This window comes from Taudactylus pleione, unplaced genomic scaffold, assembly GCF_031769625.1.
Source record: "Taudactylus pleione unplaced genomic scaffold, aTauple2 ptg000066l, whole genome shotgun sequence".
In the NCBI taxonomy this organism is placed as follows: Eukaryota; Metazoa; Chordata; class Amphibia; order Anura; family Myobatrachidae; genus Taudactylus; species Taudactylus pleione.
Window position 1 is genome coordinate 5,851,431 of NW_028284468.1, and position 22,319 is coordinate 5,873,749.

At 45.8% G+C, this 22,319-nt stretch overlaps 1 protein-coding gene across 4 annotated transcripts in view; it reads right to left on the reverse strand.

The window, feature by feature from the left end:
- Positions 1-22,319, reverse strand: part of SLC16A14 (solute carrier family 16 member 14) — a 76,569-nt gene that overhangs the window by 26,722 nt on the left and 27,528 nt on the right. For 3 of the 4 annotated variants that reach the window (XM_088466591.1, XM_088466590.1, XM_088466594.1), the window contains exons 2-3: positions 582-849; positions 210-353 (exon numbers count right to left, since the gene is read on the reverse strand). In XM_088466591.1, coding sequence (XP_088322717.1) covers positions 210-353; positions 582-843 — 406 coding nt within the window. In that variant the 5' untranslated portion in view covers positions 844-849. Of the gene's footprint in view, positions 1-209; positions 354-581; positions 850-17,283; positions 17,357-22,319 lie in introns of those variants that run through there. The other variant, XM_088466592.1, reaches the window with a different exon arrangement.

Sequence of the window (22,319 nt, forward strand, 5' to 3'; positions counted from 1 at the left end):
ATTTGGAATACCCAAGAAAAAGACCTTTGTACATATACAAGAATAGAGGAAAGGTAAAACATTCCTTAAGTACAGTAGGTTATAGTGAAATTGTATCCATTTTACATTATTTTTTTCTCACAGTAAATATATATATATATATATATATATATATATATATATGTCTCAATAATACAAATGACATAACACGAAGACCATAGTTTACTTACCAGCTGTTACTCCAAATGTGAAGAAGAGAAATTGCACATTAGTGGCAAAGGCACTTAGCACCCAGCCAAGGGACGTCAGGAACCCTCCAATCATGGCAGTCTTACGACATCCACACGTGTTAATGAACAAGCCAATAAAGGGACCTTCAAAAGAAGACTGTTGCTGTTATATACATTCTCTTTGCTTACCCAGGATAATACAGCTACAGTCCTATTGTTCCCTGGGGGCCTACAGAGGGTCTGGAGACCAACACACTGCTCTACTGTCTGTAAAGGAACAAAGCTTAAACTTTTTATCTCTAGACCTAAACAGTGACCCCAAACATCTGTAGAAGTGTAGAAGAAACAGATCCCCCTCTTGCCATTTCATACCTACTATCAGCGTGATACCCATCGATAGGGAACTGACCCAGGCTGTCAGACCTCTGCTTTGATTGAACTCTTCAAGCCATTCCATGTTCAGTACCCCGAGAGCCATCTGGGATCCCATAACCAGCAAGTGGACGAGGAATGAGGACAGAACCACCATCCACGCCCACCCCCCATCAATGTTGGGGTCCACCTTCTTTGTGTCTGGTCTGCCTTTCAGCTTTCCATCCAGCTCCTTCTCCATGTCTGCTCCTTCACTGCACATCCTGGCCTACGTCATAAAATAGAACATCCACAGATTAGTACACAAAACACACAAAGACTAGCGTTATTTACACTAGCAGGATATGTTTTATTCAGGCTAACACATTTGTATGCACTGACAAGTACTGTCACTGGAAGCAAAATATGCAGTATAAATCACCTAAAATATTAAGGAACTACTGTCTTAAGCACCACACCCAGTGTTTCAAGCATGTGGGCTCAGTGCAAATGCAAATTAAGGGCCTGATTCAGTACGGATCGCAAATGTGAATGCAATAGCTATTACGCACGCAGTCTCAGATATGCTAATCCTCTGCGATCGCTATGTCGTCGCAAAAACAACCCAAGGACGACCACCTTACCTTACACAAGCAAGACTGTGAAACAACCAGTAACATCAAGTACAATCGCAGCCTCACGCACTTACACAAGCTCTGACCTTACTCAGCAATTGCTAACCTTGTCGCACACAGTGAGTACACAAACTGCGTATGGCAACGCAGTGGATAATTTATGCACTCCCATGCAATGGCGTTCAAGCGTTTCGCCGACCACCCCCCGTCACCACCCACAAATGGTACTTCTGTCAATCAACCTGCGATGGGTCTGCGTAGTAACTGCGATCGCAGTCCCGATCGCAGGAAAGTGTTTGCGCACGTGCACTTCGATGCATACGCAGAACGCGACAATCGGCTGATTGCGTGTGTAATCGCTGTTGCGATCCTTGCTGAATCAGGCCTTAAGTCATATGTAGACCAATATATAACTTTTCTGACCATTTAGGCCACTTTTGCTATCCCAATTCCTCCCCATGCTGCAGATCTTCATGGTCCCTACTTTTCACTACTTTATCTATAATTTTACATACTATTTTGAATTCTGAAAATTAACAATTAGGGGACATTCTGATTAGATGTGCATAATGACACCAACAGCCCCGCAACTCATACACCAAAATGTGAATGCCTGGGGTGTGCTGTTGTAAAAGTAAATACGCCAAAAGGCTGTTACTGGGTGTTCTCACATGGGCAATGCTCATTGAGGGTATGCTGACATAACTGTAGGCTATGCAGAGTTGTGCAGATGCATAAATAGGAATGGGTATGAAATACCGCCGGCCATGATTCCCGTCAGCGGCAGCACGACAGAAGCAGAGTTCGAAGCAGCGGAAGCCCGACAGCGCTGGAAATCTCGATCGTGGATAGGTAAGTATACACTAACCTACCCTAACCCCCCTAACCCTAACCCTCCTTAGGGGTGCCTAACCCTAACTTCCCCCCCAAGTGCCTAACCCTAATCCCCCCTCTAAGTGCCTAACCCTAACCACCCCCTTCCCCGCTGCCTACAACTAAGTCCCCCGGGGGGTTGCCTAATCCTAAGTCCCCTCCGGGGGTGCCTAACCCTAACCCTCCCTCCCCCTAGCCTAACCCTAACCCTCCTGGGGGGGTCCCTAACCCTAAGTCCCCCCCGGGAGCCCTAAACCTAACCCTCTCCCCCCGCGGCTGTCCGCTCGCGGCGTCCGGCATCAGTACGATCGTGATGCTGGGCGCCGGTCTCCCAGCGTCGGGGAAATGCCGGGCGTCTAGATGTAGATGGGCGTCTACATCTAGACGCCCGGCATTTCACCCTTGCCGGGAAATGACAGTCGGGAAGCCGGCTGCCGGTATTTAGGCAGTCGGCTTCCTGATTGCTTCCCCATAAATAAGCTTCATTTCAGATGGATCATTTGCACCTAGTACAGTATACACTGACGCAAGTGTGCACAAGTAATTATGGTGGGTATCAACCTAAGTCTACAGATAAATATGGCCCACTCCTACAGATGGTATGCAATCGGGAAGCCGACTGCCTAAATACCGGCAGCCGGCTTCCCGACTGTTATATCCCGGCAAGGGTGACATTCCGGGCGTCTAGATGTAGACGCCCACATTTCCCCGACGCCGGGAGAGCGGACAGCCGCGGGGGGGGAGGGTTAGGTTTAGGGCTCCCGGGGGGGACTTAGGGTTAGGCACCTCGGTAGGGTTAGGCTAGGGGGAGGGAGGGTTAGGCACCCCGGGGGGGGGACTTAGGGTTAGGCACCCCCCGGGGGACTTAGGTTTAGGCAGCGGGGAAGGGGGTGGCTAGGGTTAGGCACTTAAGAGGGGGGATTAGGGTTAGGCACTTGGGGGGGAGGTTAGGGTTAGGCACTCCAAAGGAGGGTTAGGTTAGGTTAGGTTAGACAATACTTACCTATCCACGATCGGGATTTCCAGCGCTATCGGGCTTCCGCTGCCGGGATCTCTGCTGATGTCGGGCTGCTGCTGCCGGGAAGCGGCCGGCGGTATTTCATACCAATTCCCTACAGAGCATACAACTCTGCTTATGGGCAAATATAAGCTTAATAGATATTGGTTTCAACAGCGAGGCTGGTCAACATGGATGAAGATAGACAGGTACAAAAGGTTGTCAGGGTCAAGCGGTCGTCACTGAAATGGTTGACACAAAAATTGTTGTTACATGTTTTTTGTTTTGTTTTTAGGGTTAGGCACTTATCGGAGGGTTAGGGTTAGGCTCTAAGAGGGACAATAAGGGTGAGGCACCAGGAAGGAGGGTTAGGCATCAAGGGGAGGGTTATGGTAAAGATTAGAGTTATAAAGAAAGAAAAAAATGTTGACCATATTTGTGTCGACCTTTTGTACTTGTCTTTCTTCATCCATGTTGACCTTTTGTGTGTCAACCTTTTGTCCCTGCCGACCTATTGACTGTCTACCATTTTTAGGCGTCATTCTGGACATTGTCTATTTTTTTCATGTAGATCTTTTATACCAAACCCCGACTCACCTCGACGAATCAGCTCCAATGTATCTATGGGTGGAAAGTTATATTTTACACTCCTAACATGTGGCTGCAGGCACTGACAGGTACTATGTTAGGTAAAATATTGCTTATACCTCTATAGGGTACAAGCAATCCTAAGAAATGTCATACTACCCGACCATCTAGCAGAGGATTATCGCACAGAATCTCGAGGATAATTGAATGAGCCTACTGTCATCAAGTCAAAATGACTGATACCCAGCTAGCTATGGATAGGGCGCACCTGGTTTTATGCATGAGTCTACAGGATGTGAATATACGTCTAGCCACATACCACCAGGTACGAGGTTCAAAAGCTAGCTGAATGGAGTAAGGGTAACTGCTTACTTTTAAATACTTCTAAAACAAAAGAGCTGGTAATTGATTTTAGGAGGCAAGCAGGGGACCTAAGTTACCGGTGGTTTCAGATGGTATGATTACACTGGGGAACAAAAAAAATATATATTTTTTCTTGCCAAGGATTTAAGATCGGTTTGAGAGTACTCGCAGGTTCTATTTTCGCATTAGATCTTCACTATGGCTGCATTGGCTCCAGTTTTCAAATTAATGAAAAATGTAAAAATTAGATTTTTTTCTACATTTGAAGTACCTTACTAGTCTAGGCTGCTTTACTTAACAGAATTTACTTAGTTTTGCTTTTTTTAAAACTACCCTCAACAATACGAAGAATTTGTTTTATTTGTGATAACGTAGCTGGTAGTCATGTTTGAGACACAGAACACATTCAAATCTCCTCACTATCACTAGGAGGAGGCATGGCCGTGCACTGCTGAGACTGCTGGGACATCCTCAGACCACAGCCACGCCTCCTCCCAGCATACAGAGAGGCGTAACACATAATACATTCATATCTCCTCACTAACGCTGGGAGGAGGTGTGGCAGTGCACTGCTGAGCCTGCTGGGACATACTCAGACCACAGCCACGCCTCCTCCCAGCATACAGAGAGGAGCAACACATAACACATTCATATCTCCTCACTAATGCTGGGACATACTCAGACCACAGCCACGCCTCCTCCCAGCATACAGAGAGGAGTAACACATAACACATTCATATCTCCTCACTAACGCTGGGAGGAGGCGTGGCAGTGCACTGCTGAGCCTGCTGGGACATACTCAGACCACAGCCACGCCTCCTCCCAGCATACAGAGAGGAGCAACACATAACACATTCATATCTCCTCACTAATGCTGGGACATACTCAGACCACAGCCACGCCTCCTCCCAGCATACAGAGAGGAGTAACACATAACACATTCATATCTCCTCCCTAACGCTGGGAGGAGGCATGGCAGTGCACTGCTGAGCCTGCTGGGACATACTCAGACCACAGCCACGCCTCCTCCCAGTATACAGAGAGGAGCAACACATAACACATTCATATCTCCTCACTAATGCTGGGAGGAGGCGTGGCAGTGCACTGCTGAGCCTGCTGGGACATACTCAGACCACAGCCACGCCTCCTCCCAGCATACAGAGAGGAGCAACACATAACACATTCATATCTCCTCACTAATGCTGGGACATACTCAGACCACAGCCACGCCTCCTCCCAGCATACAGAGAGGAGTAACACATAACACATTCATATCTCCTCACTAACGCTGGGAGGAGGCGTGGCAGTGCACTGCTGAGCCTGCTGGGACATACTCAGACCACAGCCACGCCTCCTCCCAGCATACAGAGAGGAGCAACATATAACACATTCATATCTCCTCACTAATGCTGGGACATACTCAGACCACAGCCACGCCTCCTCCCAGCATACAGAGGAGTAACACATAACACATTCATATCTCCTCCCTAACGCTGGGAGGAGGCGTGGCAGTGCACTGCTGAGCCTGCTGGGACATACTCAGACCACAGCCACGCTTCCTCCCAGCATACAGAGAGGAGCAACACATAACACATTCATATCTCCTCACTAATGCTGGGAGGAGGCGTGGCAGTGCACTGCTGAGGCTGCTGGGACATCCTCAGGCCACAGCCACGCCTCCTCCCAGCATACAGAGAGGAGTAACACATAACACATTCATATCTCCTCACTATCACTGGGAGGAGGCGTGGCAGTGCCCTACTGAGCCTGCTGGGACATCCTCACACCAGAGCCACGCCTCCTCCCAGCATACAGGGAAGAGCAACACATAACACATTCATATCTCCTCACTAACGCTGGGAGGAGGCGTGGCAGTGCACTGCTGAGACTGCTGGGACATACTCAGACCACAGCCACGCCTCCTCCCAGCATACAGAGAGGAGCAACACATAACACATTCATATCTCCTCACTAACGCTGGGAGGAGGCGTGGTGGTGCACTGCTGAGACTGCTGGGACATACTCAGACCACAGTCACGCCTCCTCCCAGCATACAGAGAGGAGCAACACATAACACATTCAAATCTCCTCACTATCACTAGGAGGAGGCATGGCCGTGCACTGCTGAGACTGCTGGGACATCCTCAGACCACAGCCACGCCTCCTCCCAGCATACAGAGAGGCGTAACACATAACACATTCATATCTCCTCCCTAACGCTGGGAGGAGGCGTGGCAGTGCACTGCTGAGCCTGCTGGGACATACTCAGACCACAGCCACGCCTCCTCCCAGCATACAGAGAGGAGCAACACATAACACATTCATATCTCCTCACTAATGCTGGGACATACTCAGACCACAGCCACGCCTCCTCCCAGCATACAGAGAGGAGTAACACATAACACATTCATATCTCCTCACTAACGCTGGGAGGAGGCGTGGCAGTGCACTGCTGAGCCTGCTGGGACATACTCAGACCACAGCCACGCCTCCTCCCAGCATACAGAGAGGAGCAACACATAACACATTCATATCTCCTCACTAATGCTGGGACATACTCAGACCACAGCCACGCCTCCTCCCAGCATACAGAGAGGAGTAACACATAACACATTCATATCTCCTCCCTAACGCTGGGAGGAGGCGTGGCAGTGCACTGCTGAGCCTGCTGGGACATACTCAGACCACAGCCACGCTTCCTCCCAGCATACAGAGAGGAGCAACACATAACACATTCATATCTCCTCACTAATGCTGGGAGGAGGCGTGGCAGTGCACTGCTGAGGCTGCTGGGACATCCTCAGGCCACAGCCACGCCTCCTCCCAGCATACAGAGAGGAGTAACACATAACACATTCATATCTCCTCACTATCACTGGGAGGAGGCGTGGCAGTGCCCTACTGAGCCTGCTGGGACATCCTCACACCAGAGCCACGCCTCCTCCCAGCATACAGGGAAGAGCAACACATAACACATTCATATCTCCTCACTAACGCTGGGAGGAGGCGTGGCAGTGCACTGCTGAGCCTGCTGGGACATCCTCACACCACAGCCACGCCTCCTCCCAGCATACAGAGAGGAGCAACACATAACACATTCATATCTCCTCACTAACGCTGGGAGGAGGCGTGGTGGTGCACTGCTGAGACTGCTGGGACATACTCAGACACAGCCACGCCTCCTCCCAGCATACAGAGAGGAGCAACACATAACACATTCATATCTCCTCACCAATGCTGGGAGGAGGCGTGGCAGTGCACTGCTGAGCCTGCTGGGACATCCTCACACCACAGCCACGCCTCCTCCCAGCATACAGAGAGGAGCAACACATAACACATTCATATCTCCTCATTAACGCTGGGAAGAGGCATGGCAGTGCACTGCTGAGCCTGCTGGGACATCCTCAGACCACAGCCACGCCTCCTCCTAGCATACAGAGATGAGTAACACATAACACATTCATATCTCCTCACTAACACTGGGAGGAGGCGTGGCCATGCACTGCTGAGCCTGCTGGGACATCCTCAGACCACAGCCACGCCTCCTCCCAGCATACAGAGAGAAGCAACACATAACACATTCATATCTCCTCACTAATGCTGGGAGGAGGCGTGGCAGTGCACTGCTGAGGCTGCTGGGACATCCTCAGGCCACAGCCACGCCTCCTCCCAGCATACAGAGAGGAGCAACACATAACACATTCCAATCTCCTCACTAACGCTGGGAGGAGGCGTGGCAGTGCACTGCTGAGACTGCTGGGACATCCTCAGACCACAGCCACGCCTCCTCCCAGCAAAGGAGCAACGGAGAGGACCGAGTGATGCAGTTAGCCTCCTGTTCCATTGTTCGGCCCTCTCTCTGTCCCACCACAAACAATTTCCCGCCGTTTGGGCTTGTTTTGTTCAGTACGTCCTCGGCTTTTGTTGGGAGTTAGCACTTAATATGTGAAACAAATCGTTTTCGCCATAAAAATTTGTTCTTTTTGGAGACGGTGTACTAACAACCCTGATATTTTTTTATTATAATTGTGGCAAAATAAAGAAAAAATATAACTGTATTCGTAAAACAAGCGTATCAGGCTTATTTTGGACGTCACATAAGCCAGCAAGACAAGATTTGGGTGCCTCACAAAGTTTGTAAAACCTGTGTGGAATTGGACTAAAGGTGATCGAAAAGGACTTAATTTCGGCATACCATGATGTGGTGTGGGCCAAAAGATCACTTGAGTGACTGCTATTATTGTGCTGTAAATATTAAGGGTATGAATCGATTTAAGAAATGCAAATAGGAATACCCGAGTATGAATTCTGCAAAACAACCGATACCACATAGCGAAGATTTACCTATACCATCATTCAGTTCTTTGTGCAAAGTTGACTGTGATGATGTGGAAATGTTAATTTCATCCAGTGCAAGTGACAACACAGATGAAAGTGAGTTTGAAGAAAGTTCCTCTACTCCAAACAACTTTTCTCAAAAGGAACTAAACGATTTAATTTGTGACTTGAATTCATATAAAAAAGGAGCTGAGCTTTTAGCATTCAGACTTCAAGAAAAGCACTGTCTTGACCTGGATGTTACTATACGTCATATCAAAGTAGAGAGCAAGCCATACTGCTGTTCTTTAGCCATGATAACAATCTTGTGTATTGCAACAATATTCCAGAACTTCTCCAGATGATGGAATTACCAGAATATCGAGCAGAAGACTGGCGGCTCTTTTTGGATAGTTCTAAAAGGAGCTTAAAATGCGTATTACTGCACAATGGGAATAAATTTGCGTCAATTCCTATCGGTCGTTTAACAAAACTTAAAGAACAGTATGAAAATATCAAGTTAGTCTTAGAAAAGAATTGCTAATTCTCAGCATCAGTGGTCTATTTGTGTCGATTTAAAAATGGTAAACTTTCTTCTTGGGCAGCAAAGTGGATATATGAAGTATCCTTGTCACATACGCTTATGGGATAGTTGTGCAAAACGAAAGCACTGGCAGCAAACCGTATGGCCTCCAAGAGACGTTATTATAACTGTAGGAGAAACCAACATCATTCATGAGCCCTTAATTGACAGGAAAAAATCATACTGCCGCCTCTCCATATCAAACTGGGTTTAATGAAACAATGTGTAAAAGCATTGGACAAGTCAGGCGATTGTTTTACGTACATTTGTCGAACATTTCCATCTCTATTGAAGAATTAAAGGCAGGAATTTTTGATGGCCCACAGATACGGAAACTGGTGAAGGATCCAAATTTTACCACATCTATGACTAAAACTGAATCATGGCTGAGTTATGTGTCTATCATTCAAAATATTTTAGACAATCACAAAGCAGACAACTATCATGAATCAGTCCACAACATGCTAAAATGTTTCAAGAATGTAGGTGCCAACATGAGTATTAAAGTAAATTTTTTGTACAGCCATTTAGATCACTTCCCATCCAATCAAGGAGATTTAAGCGAAGAACAGGGTGAACGGTTCCACCAGGATATTCAGGTAATGGAAGAAAGATATCAAGGAAGGTGGGATCATCACATGATGGCCGATTACAGTTGGAGTCTGCAGAGGGACCACCCGCAAAAAGAATACACAAGAAAATCCTTCAAAAAACGGTTCTCATAGCTTCCTAACACTTATGTATGTAATTATCCTGTGTCTTTTTATAACATTTTACGAATCATATTTAATCAGAATAAAAAAAATTATTTTAAATTATTTTTAACATTGTTTAATTTAATTTTTCATAAATATTAAAGACATATGCATATCTCAAAAACTAGAGCCAATTGAAAAATAAGCATGGCACATTCATGACCAGGAGCACAAAATTAATCAAAATCGACCATTAAATCCCTGGCAGCAGATTGACTGTTCCCCAGAGATATTGATGAGGTGGAGTTCTTAAAATTTTTGGGAATTCAAATTTCGAGGGATTTGATTTGTTCTCTAAACTCCTATTTTAGTGAAAAAGGTGCAGCAATGCCTTTTCTTTTTGAGGAGACTAAGGGTGGCTTGTTTGAGTATAGAGATTCTCTTAAGCCTTTATATCGTTGTATAACAGTGTCCTGACCTATGGGATTATAGTATGGTATGGAAACTGTACTGTTGCTGAGCAGTTTGCCCTCTAACGTGTGGTGAAGGCTGCTGGTAGAGTGATCGGTGTGAAATTGCCTCAAACTCAGGATCTTTATGAGAGCTAAAGGGAACTAGAGGTGTCTTAGCTGATCCTACTCATCTGATTATAATTTTTTTGAGAGGTTATTACCATCTAATAAACGTTTTAGGAGCGTGTGTGCACATACTAAGCAGTTTCATAACCATTTTTTTCCAACTAGTACAATGCACTGACTTGATTATTATGGAAATGGTTTATTGGCTTGTTTTAATCTGCTGGAGTATTTAATTTGATATTTCGTTGGCAACTCATTGTTGTTTTAATGACAATAAAGAAGTGTATTGTATTGTAGATGTCTCCCCTCCACAGGAACTCACTCCCTTGCCAAGTCAGACTTTTTGACAGTCTTGCCAACCTCAAATACTTAAAACACACCTTTTCCAAATACATCCTACTAAATCCTCCCTTAACTTTCACTTTTCCCCAGTTCACTCTCCAACTATTCACCCCTTGCATGTAAACTATCACAGGCAGGCCATCCTTCCTAGCTTTATTCTTTTCTCCAGTACTCCTTGGGGTAAATTTACTAAAGTGAGAGTTTTTAGAAGCGGGTTTTAGAAGAGATGTTGCCCACAGCAACCAATCAGATTCTACTTAACATTTAACTAGCACATTCTAGAAAATAGCTAGAATATGATTGGTTGCTATGGGCAACATCTCTTCTAAAACTCACTTCCAAAAACTCTCACTTTATTAAATGTACCCCCTTGTCTCTTAATCTGTGTGCTCACTCTTGTTGTGTACAGTCTCATTGATTGTTGAACTGCATTCCATTTACTGTGATTCACCTCCATTCTCCTGCCAACATACAGTGATTTACAGTACCAACCCTGAGCCCTTGTCTGCGTACTACCTAGTTTGTTGGTTTATTGCTCTGTGTTGTTCCAAAGATATGTCAAGTTACATTTACTTTACAATATATTCCTGTATGGCGCTAAAGAAACTATGTGGCTTCTTAAAATTGAAAGATAATAATAATATTTGGTGGATAACTTTGTCCATGCAGTAGTTAGAATACGATTAGTTTTTGACACTTTAATTTCTGGAGCTTATAAATCAATTAGCTGTTGCAATCATCCATGTGTGTTATGTCTAGCACCAAAGAAAGACCATCATCATACCCCTGGAGCTATTGCCAATGCCATCCTGCTCCAGTGGAAGCTACCAGCAATAGAGAGTTATTTAGGGAGAGTTTTCCCCCATTTTAACTCCTCTGCTGCTTAGGACAAGTGGGCTCATCCTTAGCACTTTTAATAAACTGAAGAGATGGTCATGATAGTGAAAGCACATTGGGACTTTTTTTTTTTTAAACTTTATGTCACTGTGTGTGTTTCAAGATCTGTTCTACACTGGCCAAAGTGAACCTAGACACCTACTGATATTAAAGAGGGACATACAAGGTAGACAAGATTTATGCACAAATGAAAACAAATGGCGGTAGGGCCCTGTTCATTAGATAAATCACATTCTAATTGTATGAGGGCACAGCTAAAACAAGAAGAGCGAGTGTGGCTCCGAGATGAGATTTTGACAGCTGTGTGGGTGCATTCATGTGGGTAGTATAGGTGAAAGTAGGGTAGGTATCAGGGCATATGAGTGTGTGTAGTATAGGTGGAAGTAGGGTAGGTATCAGGGCATATGAGTGTGTGTAGTATAGGTGGAAGTAGGGTAGGTATCAGGGCATATGAGTGTGGGTAGTATAGGTGGAAGTAGGGTAGGTATCAGGGCATATGAGTGTGTGTAGTATAGGTGGAAGTAGAGTAGGTATCAGGGCATATGAGTGTGAGTAGTATAGGTGGAAGTAGGGTAGGTATCAGGGCATATGAGTGTGTGTAGTATAGGTGGAAGTAGGGTAGGTATCAGGGCATATGAGTGTGTGTAGTATAGGTGGAAGTAGGGTAGGTATCAGGGCATATGAGTGTGTGTAGTATAGGTGGAAGTAGGGTAGGTATCAGGGCATATGAGTGTGTGTAGTATAGGTGGAAGTAGGGTAGGTATCAGGGTATATGAGTGTGGGTAGTATAGGTGGAAGTAGGGTAGATGTGGGAGCGCATGAGTGTGGGTAGAGTAGGTGGAAGTAGGGTAGGTGTCAGGGCATATGAGTGTGTGTAGTATAGGTGGAAGTAGGGTAGGTATCAGGGCATATGAGTGTGTGTAGTATAGGTGGAAGTAGGGTAGGTATCAGGGTATATGAGTGTGTGTAGTATAGGTGGAAGTAGGGTAGGTATCAGGGCATATGAGTGTGTGTAGTATAGGTGGAAGTAGGGTAGGTATCAGGGCATATGAGTGTGTGTAGTATAGGTGGAAGTAGGGTAGGTATCAGGGCATATGAGTGTGTGTAGTATAGGTGGAAGTAGGGTAGGTATCAGGGCATATGAGTGTGTGTAGTATAGGTGGAAGTAGGGTAGGTATCAGGGCATATGAGTGTGTGTAGTATAGGTGGAAGTAGGGTAGGTATCAGGGCATATGAGTGTGTGTAGTATAGGTGGAAGTAGGGTAGGTATCAGGGTATATGAGTTTGGGTAGTATAGGTGGAAGTAGGGTAGATGTGGGAGCGCATGAGTGTGGGTAGAGTAGGTGGAAGTAGGGTAGGTGTCAGGGCATATGAGTGTGTGTAGTATAGGTGGAAGTAGGGTAGGTATCAGGGCATATGAGTGTGTGTAGTATAGGTGGAAGTAGGGTAGGTATCAGGGTATATGAGTGTGTGTAGTATAGGTGGAAGTAGGGTAGGTATCAGGGCATATGAGTGTGTGTAGTATAGGTGGAAGTAGGGTAGGTATCAGGGCATATGAGTGTGTGTAGTATAGGTGGAAGTAGGGTAGGTATCAGGGCATATGAGTGTGTGTAGTATAGGTGGAAGTAGGGTAGGTATCAGGGCATATGAGTGTGTGTAGTATAGGTGGAAGTAGGGTAGGTATCAGGGTATATGAGTGTGGGTAGTATAGGTGGAAGTAGGGTAGATGTCGGAGCGCATGAGTGTGGGTAGTGTAGGTGGAAGTAGGGTAGGTGTCAGAGCACATTAGTGTGGATAGTATAGCTGGGAGTAGTGTATTTGTCAGGGTACATTAGTGTGTGCAGAAAAGGTGGTAAAAGTAGGGTAAGGGAGTGGGTATATTAGTGTGGGCAGTAAAGGTGGGAGTAGGATAGGTGTGAAGGTGCATTAGTGTGGCAGTATTGGTGGGAGTATGGTAAGCTGTTATAAATAGAGGGGTTCATAGGGCATTTAAAGATTTGAAGGCTGTGAGGGAGAATCTGATCACGTTTGTTAGGGAATTCCATAAGTGGGTAGCAGCAGTCTTGTAAGTGGGAATAAAAGATACAAGGCACAGGTCAGAAGTAGAGTAGCTCTAAAGGGATGAGAAGAAGAATATTTTATTTGAGATCTATGAAGGGATCTTGTTGTTGAGGACGTTATTAAAAAAGAGTAAACTGAGTAACAGTAAACTGAATTGGAGTCAGGAGGACAAAGAGAACCAATGTAGTGGTGTGAAAAGTGGCATAGCACTTGTGGAACAGTGAGTCTTACTGCAGGATTTAAGATGGACTGAAGCAAAGATAGTTGTCATGATGGGATGATAAGAGAGTGGATATTTTTTTTAGCATCTTAGGTAAGAAAAGGACAGTGTTTATCTACAGGCCTGGGACAGAGACTGTATACGAGGAATAAAGAAAAGTAAAGCATGACTCTAAGGCAGTGGGCTTGGTAGACAGAGGAATTTGTGGTGTTAGTGACGGAGAGGGGAAAAATAAATGTTTTGTTTGAACATGTTGAACTTTAGCTATTGCTGGGACATCTATGTGGAGATAGCAGAAAGAAAGAGTTTATTACACAAGATAGTACAGATGAGGAGATATAGATTAGTGTGTCATTAGCATAGAGGGTATGCAGTCAGAATGGCGATGCCATCTCGAAGAGATCAAGATACTGACGTCAACATCCCGACCTCTGGCATCACGATTGTAAGTATGCGGGTTAGAGTTAAGGTGGACATACACCTATGCGATTTCTGTCCGATTACACGATTTTCGATGCGCCGTACAATCGTTCGTGTACAAATCGTGCATTTTTTTTTCCGGATACGATCCGATGCGTCCTCCTGAAGCTCCTAAAGTGGATCGTATGATCAGATGTGCCGCACATCTTGTCCGTCGTGTTCGTATGCTGATCATGCCCTGTTTTTTCAGTATACGATGCATCATGCGTTTGAGCGGCTTCAAGAGCAACTAGCCCCGGGCTTTTAGGGACCCAGTGCTGGTTGGGCAACATACAGGGTACAAACGACATAGGGGTCCCCTGTATGTAAGCCCAACCAGTACCGGGCTAGTCAGAACCAGCCCTGGTTGCCAAAATACGAGGGACAAATGACGTAACCAGCGCTGGGCTCTGATCCGGTCCTGGTTCTGAAAATACAGGGGAAAAAATGAATAGGGTTCCCCTGTATTTCCAGAACCAGCACCAGACTTTTTTTTTAGCGGGGGGCTGATGCCGCAGCCAGGGGAGTCCTTTCACCGGGCCACCCAGCCGCAACATCAGCCCTGATCACTAGTCAGCCCAGGCCGGGGATCCCTAGAGAGCTGGGGACCCCCCCAATAAAGGGGTACCCCTCTCCAGGGCACCCCAGGCTGATAGTCCAGGGCTATCTGCGCCACCCCTGGTGGCGGTGGGTGGCGGGTTGATTGGGTGATGTGGTGTAAATAAATAATAACAAACATTGTCTTTACAAGTAGAACTGCAGGTCCCAGCAAGCCTGCCCCGCATGCTGGTACTTGGAGAACCACAAGTGCCAGCATGCAGGGCATTAAGGGCCCACTAGTACCTGTAGTTCACCTGTAAAAAATGTTTTAAAAAAAACACAGGACACACACACCGTGACAGTATAAGTTTATTAAACATACATGCACTCACACATGTACACACTGTGATATCTTGGCGGTAATTAGCTTGGTAGACTGGTGTCAGTGGTGCAGTGATTATGTGTAGAATTAGAGTCCACACATGGCATTCCAGTAAAATAAATGAAAATTGTGTTTTTACTTCCAGCATGCAAACCAGGAAACAGAAAAATAAAATAATAAACAACCTAGCCCTCTCTTAGGGCACTAGCTCATCACTTCTTGAACCCTCTCTACAGAAGCAGCTAACCTGCATGAATGTCTCTCACAGTCTCTGAGATTTGTGGTCCTTCCTGTCACCTGCAGGACTGGACACTGGCCTCCTGGCCTGATATAGCTTTCTTATCTTGTTATCTGCCGCCTCTCACAAAGTCAGTTTTGGTGGCCTTCCCTGTATCCTACAGATATAGGCCCTGGCTTCCTCAGCCTGCAGCTTCACTGCTTTATTGTCACACAGTCAGAGTTTGGGGTCCCCCCCTGCCTCCTGCAGGTACAGACCCAGGCCTCCTGGCCCCCCAATGGCTTGCTCAGCTTCACTGGGCTCTCTGGCATATAGACTATCTCCAACAGCAGCCCGACTGGTCTGCCTCCTCATCAACCCACACCTGAGCCCTTACACATCTTCCCAGAATCCTTTTCATCTATGTGTGGGCGGAGATCTCCTGCCCCACATAGAATCTGCTGCTCACCAGTGCCATATCTGGTGACACTGCCACAACACACATATACACACACACACACACACACATGTACACATACCTATATATCCCTGTAGCTATCGGTCCACTTCTCCGGTAAGGTCTCCATAGGGGACCTGTGAAAAAAAACTATACTCACCATCTCCTATGCAAGGTTCTGTCCTCTTCGTTTCAAAGTAGGCATCCCATGGACTTGGCAAAAAAAGCCCCCAAAAATCGCCAACCACGTACTTAAGTACCGTTCAGTAGAACGGTACTTCCCGAATGACAGCTTAGCAGTGGGATATCACCATGGAAACCCTGCTGCTAAGAGTTCATTGGCTGAGAGAGGTCATCCCCCATCTCTCAGCCAATGAACGACACCCTCCATTGTAGTCAATGGAGAGCCGCAGGGTTAATAAAGTTTACTCTGTGGTTCCCACCAGCTACAGGGATACATAGGTGAGTATGTGTACATGTGTGAGTGCATGTATGTTTAATAAACTTATACTGTCACCAGGGATGGCGAGGATAGCCCTGGGCCATCAGCCTGGACCTGGGGTGCCCTGGAGAGGGGTACCCCTTTATTGGGGTGGGTCCCCAGCTCTCCAGGGATCCCCGGCCTGAGCTGACTAGCGGTCAGGGCTGATGCTGCGGCTGGGGGGCCCGGTGAAAGGGCTCCCCTGGCTGCGGCATCAGCCCCCACTAGAAAAAGTCTAGGGCTGGTTCTGGAAATACAGGGGAATCCTACTCATTTTTTCCCATGTATTTCCAGAACCAGGATCGGATCAGAGCCCAGCATTGGTTGCGCAGAATACGGGGGACCCCTACGTCATTTGTCCCCCGTATTTTGGCAACCAGGACTGGTTCTGACTAGCCCGGTGCTGGTTGGGCTTACATACGGGGAACCCCTACATGGTTTGTCCCCCGTATGTTGCCCAACCAGCACTGGGTCCCTAAAAGCCCTAAAGGTCCCTAAAGGTGGTGCACGCCGTTGTTATTATTGTTTCTACACACTTTTTTTTTTTTTTTCACAGATGCACGGATGGTTCTCACTGAACCATCTCCGCATCTGTACTTATTTTATTACAGACCGATGCATGCATCACGGATCTACCCGTGCGTGTATGAGTCTTTTTTTTTTTTTAACAAATGAAGCCGCTCACATGACGGATGCACGGTGCAGCATACTGTGAGATCGTATGTACATTGTGTGTCATTCGTGTGGCCGGGACTGCCATGGAGCTCCGGGGAATCGTATGATGAATTGGATCTTCTGCTGATCGTGTAGGTGTATGGCCAGCATTAGGGTTAGGCCAGGGATGAGGGGTGGGGTGGTAATGTTAGGCACCACCAGGGAGAAATTAGGGTTAGGCACCACCCAGGAAGGGTTAGGTTTGGGGTGCGGGAAGGGGGGGTTAGGTTTAGGCACCACAGGCAGGAGGTTAGTGTTAGGCACCACCAGGGGAAGGATAGGGTTAGGGTTAAGGGGGGAGAGGGAGACGATTAGACTGCTTACCGGCCCCTGTCGGGAGTCTGAACATCAGGATGCCACTACACAAAATATAATAGTTGCACCCCCTGGCGCCCAGATACCTATAGAGCAGCAAAAAATCAAATCAAAAATGGTTCTACCCCTAGAACCGTAATAACATAGGGACTAAATAAAACTTGAAAGATCAATTGCGCTTGTATCTTTTTAAGATATTATGAGTACTTCCCTTTGTAGTATCCAAATTCTTCCTTATGTTGTAAATCTTCTCTTGCACAATATTCATACCATGAAAAAACAGAAAAATTATACCACCATCATGGTGTAGTATTTTCTTAAAAATTTATAACATTTATTTTCATATTTTAAAACAAGTGCACACACCATCCAATGTGTAATAAACGTATCCAACAATTAAAACAAGATGGGAAATTACCAGAAAACCCTATATATAGGGCATGTAGATGTTAATGATGGAGGTATTCCAGATTACCTCTAACTGCATCTATATTAGGATCCTCTGGAATCACCCACTACTCCAGTAGTTCTGTCACACTAGCAACGCGTTTCGGGAGCTCCTTCTCCCTTCCTCAAGGCAGTGTGACAGACAACATAAATATTCCTCTTTATATACCCTCTATTCTAATTACTTCCAGGTCAAAGGTTTAACTTCACATAAAAAAAACAATTATCCTCTTAATTGGATACAATTCACTCTATATTCTAATTGAATCCACTTAGCTGATATCACTTTCTTATTCATATTAAAATAACCAATAATACATAAACTTAAATGTAATCCCAGCATAATGTGTATAATATTCTGCTGGGATTACATTTAAGTTTATGTATTATTGGTTATTTTAATATGAATAAGAAAGTGATATCAGCTAAGTGGATTCAATTAGAATATAGAGTGAATTGTATCCAATTAAGAGGAGAATTGTTTTTTTTATGTGAAGTTAAACCTTTGACCTGGAAGTAATTAGAATAGAGGGTATATAAAGAGGAATATTTATGTTGTCTGTCACACTGCCTTGAGGAAGGGAGAAGGAGCTCCCGAAACGCGTTGCTAGTGTGACAGAACTACTGGAGTAGTGGGTGATTCCAGAGGATCCTAATATAGATGCAGTTAGAGGTAATCCGGAATACCGCCATCATTAACATCTACATGCCCTATATATAGGGTTTTCTGGTAATTTCCCATCTTGTTTTAATTGTTGGATACGTTTATTACACATTGGATGGTGTGTGCACTTGTTTTAAAATATGAAAATAAATGTTATAAATTTTTAAGAAAATACTACACCATGATGGTGGTATAATTTTTCTGTTTTTTCATGGTATGAATATTGAGCAAGAGAAGATTTACAACATAAGGAAGAATTTGGATACTACAAAGGGAAGTACTCATAATATCTTAAAAAGATACAAGCGCAATTGATCTTTCAAGTTTTATTTAGTCCCTATCAGGATGCCACTGTCTGACTTACGACCAAAGGCATCCCGACCGCTGGTAAATCATATGTATTGAATGAATGAATTGATAGCCCAGGAGCAGAAGTGTACAGCGAGAAAGGCAGAAGGACCAAGACTAGAACCTTGTAGGACCCATCAGGGATGGGAGTGAAGAGCAGAATGTGTCAGAGGTAGAGACACTAAAGGAACGTTTGGATAGGTAGGAAGTGAACCAGAAAAGAAATGTCAGTGTCAAAATCAGAAGAGAGGTCCAGGAGTAGGAGAATAGAGAAGTGAAATTCAGACTTTGCTTTAAGAAGATCATTGATCACTTTTGTGAGTTTAGTCTCAGTGAAACGTTATGACAGAAGCAAATGCGCTTTTTTTTGTTATTCAAACAAATTCGGTCAGCATCACATAAATCTGCACAAAAATATATGCAAGTGCCCAGGTTTTTGGGCATGTGCACAACGAATTCATGCAAGATGCACTATGCCAACTGGCACAGAACTCACTCTGCATCAGTCCCTTAGGGGCTGACTATGGGTTGAGAGCAAAGCAAAAAATGCAAGTAACTTTTTTTTGTAACAAACCATGTAGCAATAGAAGGGGTGCACACATACATATTTTTTGCATGCAGGGTAAATACTGGCTGCTTTTGCATGTAGCCCACAAATGCTGGACAGCTTTATTTTTGTACTGCATGCTAGATTTTGGGTTTGGACACATCACTCTCACATCTAAATCTGTCCCACCTGCAGTGTAATGGTGCATACACACGGTCAGATCAGACAACGATAACAATATCGTTGTCTGGTCGTCTTGCATGTGCTGGATGATCGATATCAATCATCCAGCACACCACCAACCCCCAAACGACTATAACGACCTGTGATCGACGATTGTGGGTTCCTATAGTAACCTGGTCGATATCGACAAGGTTGGACTGCATGCACGGGCGATGGTCGTTATCGTTATTGACCATCCGTGCCTGCGCATCGTTCGTTGGAGGTTGAAGGGGCCCAAAAAATGGATGATACAAATGATGTAACGATAAATGATATCGATATCGTTATTGCTTATATCGTCCTTCACAATCTGACTATGTGTATGGACCATAACAAAACTTTGCCAAGGTGCGCAGTTAGGCTGCTTGCTCTTTTTTGCTTTGCTTCCAATCAGAATCAGCCCCTTTGTGTTCATATTACAAGAAAAAGTGCTAAATAAAAGAAAAACTATTGACATTATTATACTTCCCCAAACGTAGCCATATTAGGTTACCTACAAACATGGCAGACAAAACATATACAGTATTCAGTATTGCTCTATGGGACTGATTCATAGTTGTACACAAACCTGATGGTTTGCGTACAACTATGATGGTTGCCATGTGCCATTCAGTACGAAAGGGAGGGAGGGATACCTGCGCACTGAGAATGGGTTGAGTAGTTGCGAGCTGCGGTATAGAGAATAACAGCTGACTCTGTTATGGCACGGATAAATAATGAGATATATATACTGGGCTCAGCTCTAATTAATAATAGGTGTTGAAAAATAATCCAACACATCACTGGCATAAATATTGAATAGATAGACTGTATAGGTGAATAAAAGGAAAAAACTCTTTACTGGTATATAGCAAATAGATATCACAAAAGGATAAATGCAAAAATGTCAAAAATATGAGATATGGTAAGACCTTACCTTTGTTATCTCTATTTCGACGAAGTCCATAGGGTTCCACAGGATACCTTGGGGTATAGGTGATGACGTCAGGCATCGGGCACCATAGAGTTAAAGCTTTCAGCCTCCCAGGATGCACTAGGGTCCCCCTCCTATACCCCGCCCCCGAGCCAAGGCATCTCAGTTACGTACCAAGCCATAGGCCGGAGGAGGAGAAGGAAGAGAGAGAAAAAAGATCTGGACACACACAAGAATCACATTCTCACCAGAGGGAGACGGAAAACCGGTGACCAGAGCAAAGCCCATCTGCAGTACAGGTGCGACAGGGCGGGAGTCCTGTGGAACCCTATGGACTTCGTAGAAATAGAGATAACAAAGGTAAGGTCTTACCATATCTCATATTTTCTACTTCAGGGTCCATAGGGTATCCACAGGATACCTTGGGGATGTCCCAAAGCAGTATCCTGTAAGGGTGGGGACGCTCCTGTGCTGAAAGGAGAATCCGCCGCCTGAAGGAAGCATCCTGAGTGGCAAAAGTGTCAAACGCGTAATACCTCACAAAGGTATGGACCGAGGACCATGTGGCAGCCTTGCAGATCTGGACTGCAGAGGCACCACGTCGAGCAGCCCAAGAAGGACCCACAGACCTAGTGGAATGAGCCCTCACAGAGGAAGGAACCAGAAGGCCTTCATGAAGATAAGCTTCTGAAATGGCCATACGAATCCAGCCTGCCAAAGTCTGCTTTGAAGGAGGCCAACCCTTTTTACGGAAGTCATAGAGGACAAACAAGGTGTCCGACTTCCTAAACGAAGAAGTGCGGTCAACATAAATCCTCAAGGCCCGCACAACGTCCAAAGTGGCCTCACCCACTGAAAGATCAGGTGAGTTAAAAGCCGGCACAACGATTTCCTCGTTGATGTGAAAACTTGAGACAACTTTAGGAAGGAAACCAGGACGAGTGCGCAGCACCGCCCTGTTCCTATGAAAAATCAGAAAAGGGGATCTACAGGAGGGAGCCCCTAAGTCAGAAACACGTCTGGCCGAAGCAATGGCCAGAAGGAAAATTGTTTTAGCTGTCAGCCATTTGAGGTCCACTGAGCCCAGTGGTTCAAACGGCGGTCCCTGGAGAGCCCTCAGGACCACAGCTAAATCCCAAGGCGCCACCGGTGGAACAAAAGGTGGCTGAATTCTGAGAACACCTTGCATAAAGGTACGCACATCAGGGATTGCAGCAATCCTACGATGGAACCAGACGGACAGGGCAGACACCTGCACCTTCAGAGACGCAAGGCGAAGCCCATGGTCCAGTCCCGCCTGCAGGAAGGCTAACACTCTAGACAGACGGAACTCCTGAGGGGCACAACCTCTCGGTCGACACCACTGAAAGAACGTATGCCACACTCGATGGTATATCCTTGCAGAGGATGGTTTCTGAGCCCATAGCATTGTTTGCACTACAGAGCTGGAAAACCCCCTGGACCTTAACATGTTCGTCTCAACAGCCACGCCGTCAAAGACAGCCGAGTCAGGTCTGGGTGAAGACAAGGACCCTGTGACAGGAGGTCCGGTCATAACGACAACCGCAGAGGAATGTCCAAGGACAGTCCCTGGAGTGCCTCCGGGCCATGCGGGAGCTATCAACAGGAGCGTCCCTCCTTCCTGTTTGAATTTCCGGATTACCCGTGGAAGGGAAACCGAAGGAAACAGATAAGCAAACCGGAACGTCCACTGGACGGACAGAGCATCCACCAGAGACGCCTTTTCGTCTCTTGTGCGAGACCCGTACACCGGCAACTTGTTGTTGTGCCGTGACACCATGGGGTCGATCTCTGGAAGACCCCACCTGTCCACCAGAAGTTGAAAGATGTCCTGGTGCAGAGACCATTCCCTCGGATGAACGTCCTGGCGACTGAGAAAGTCG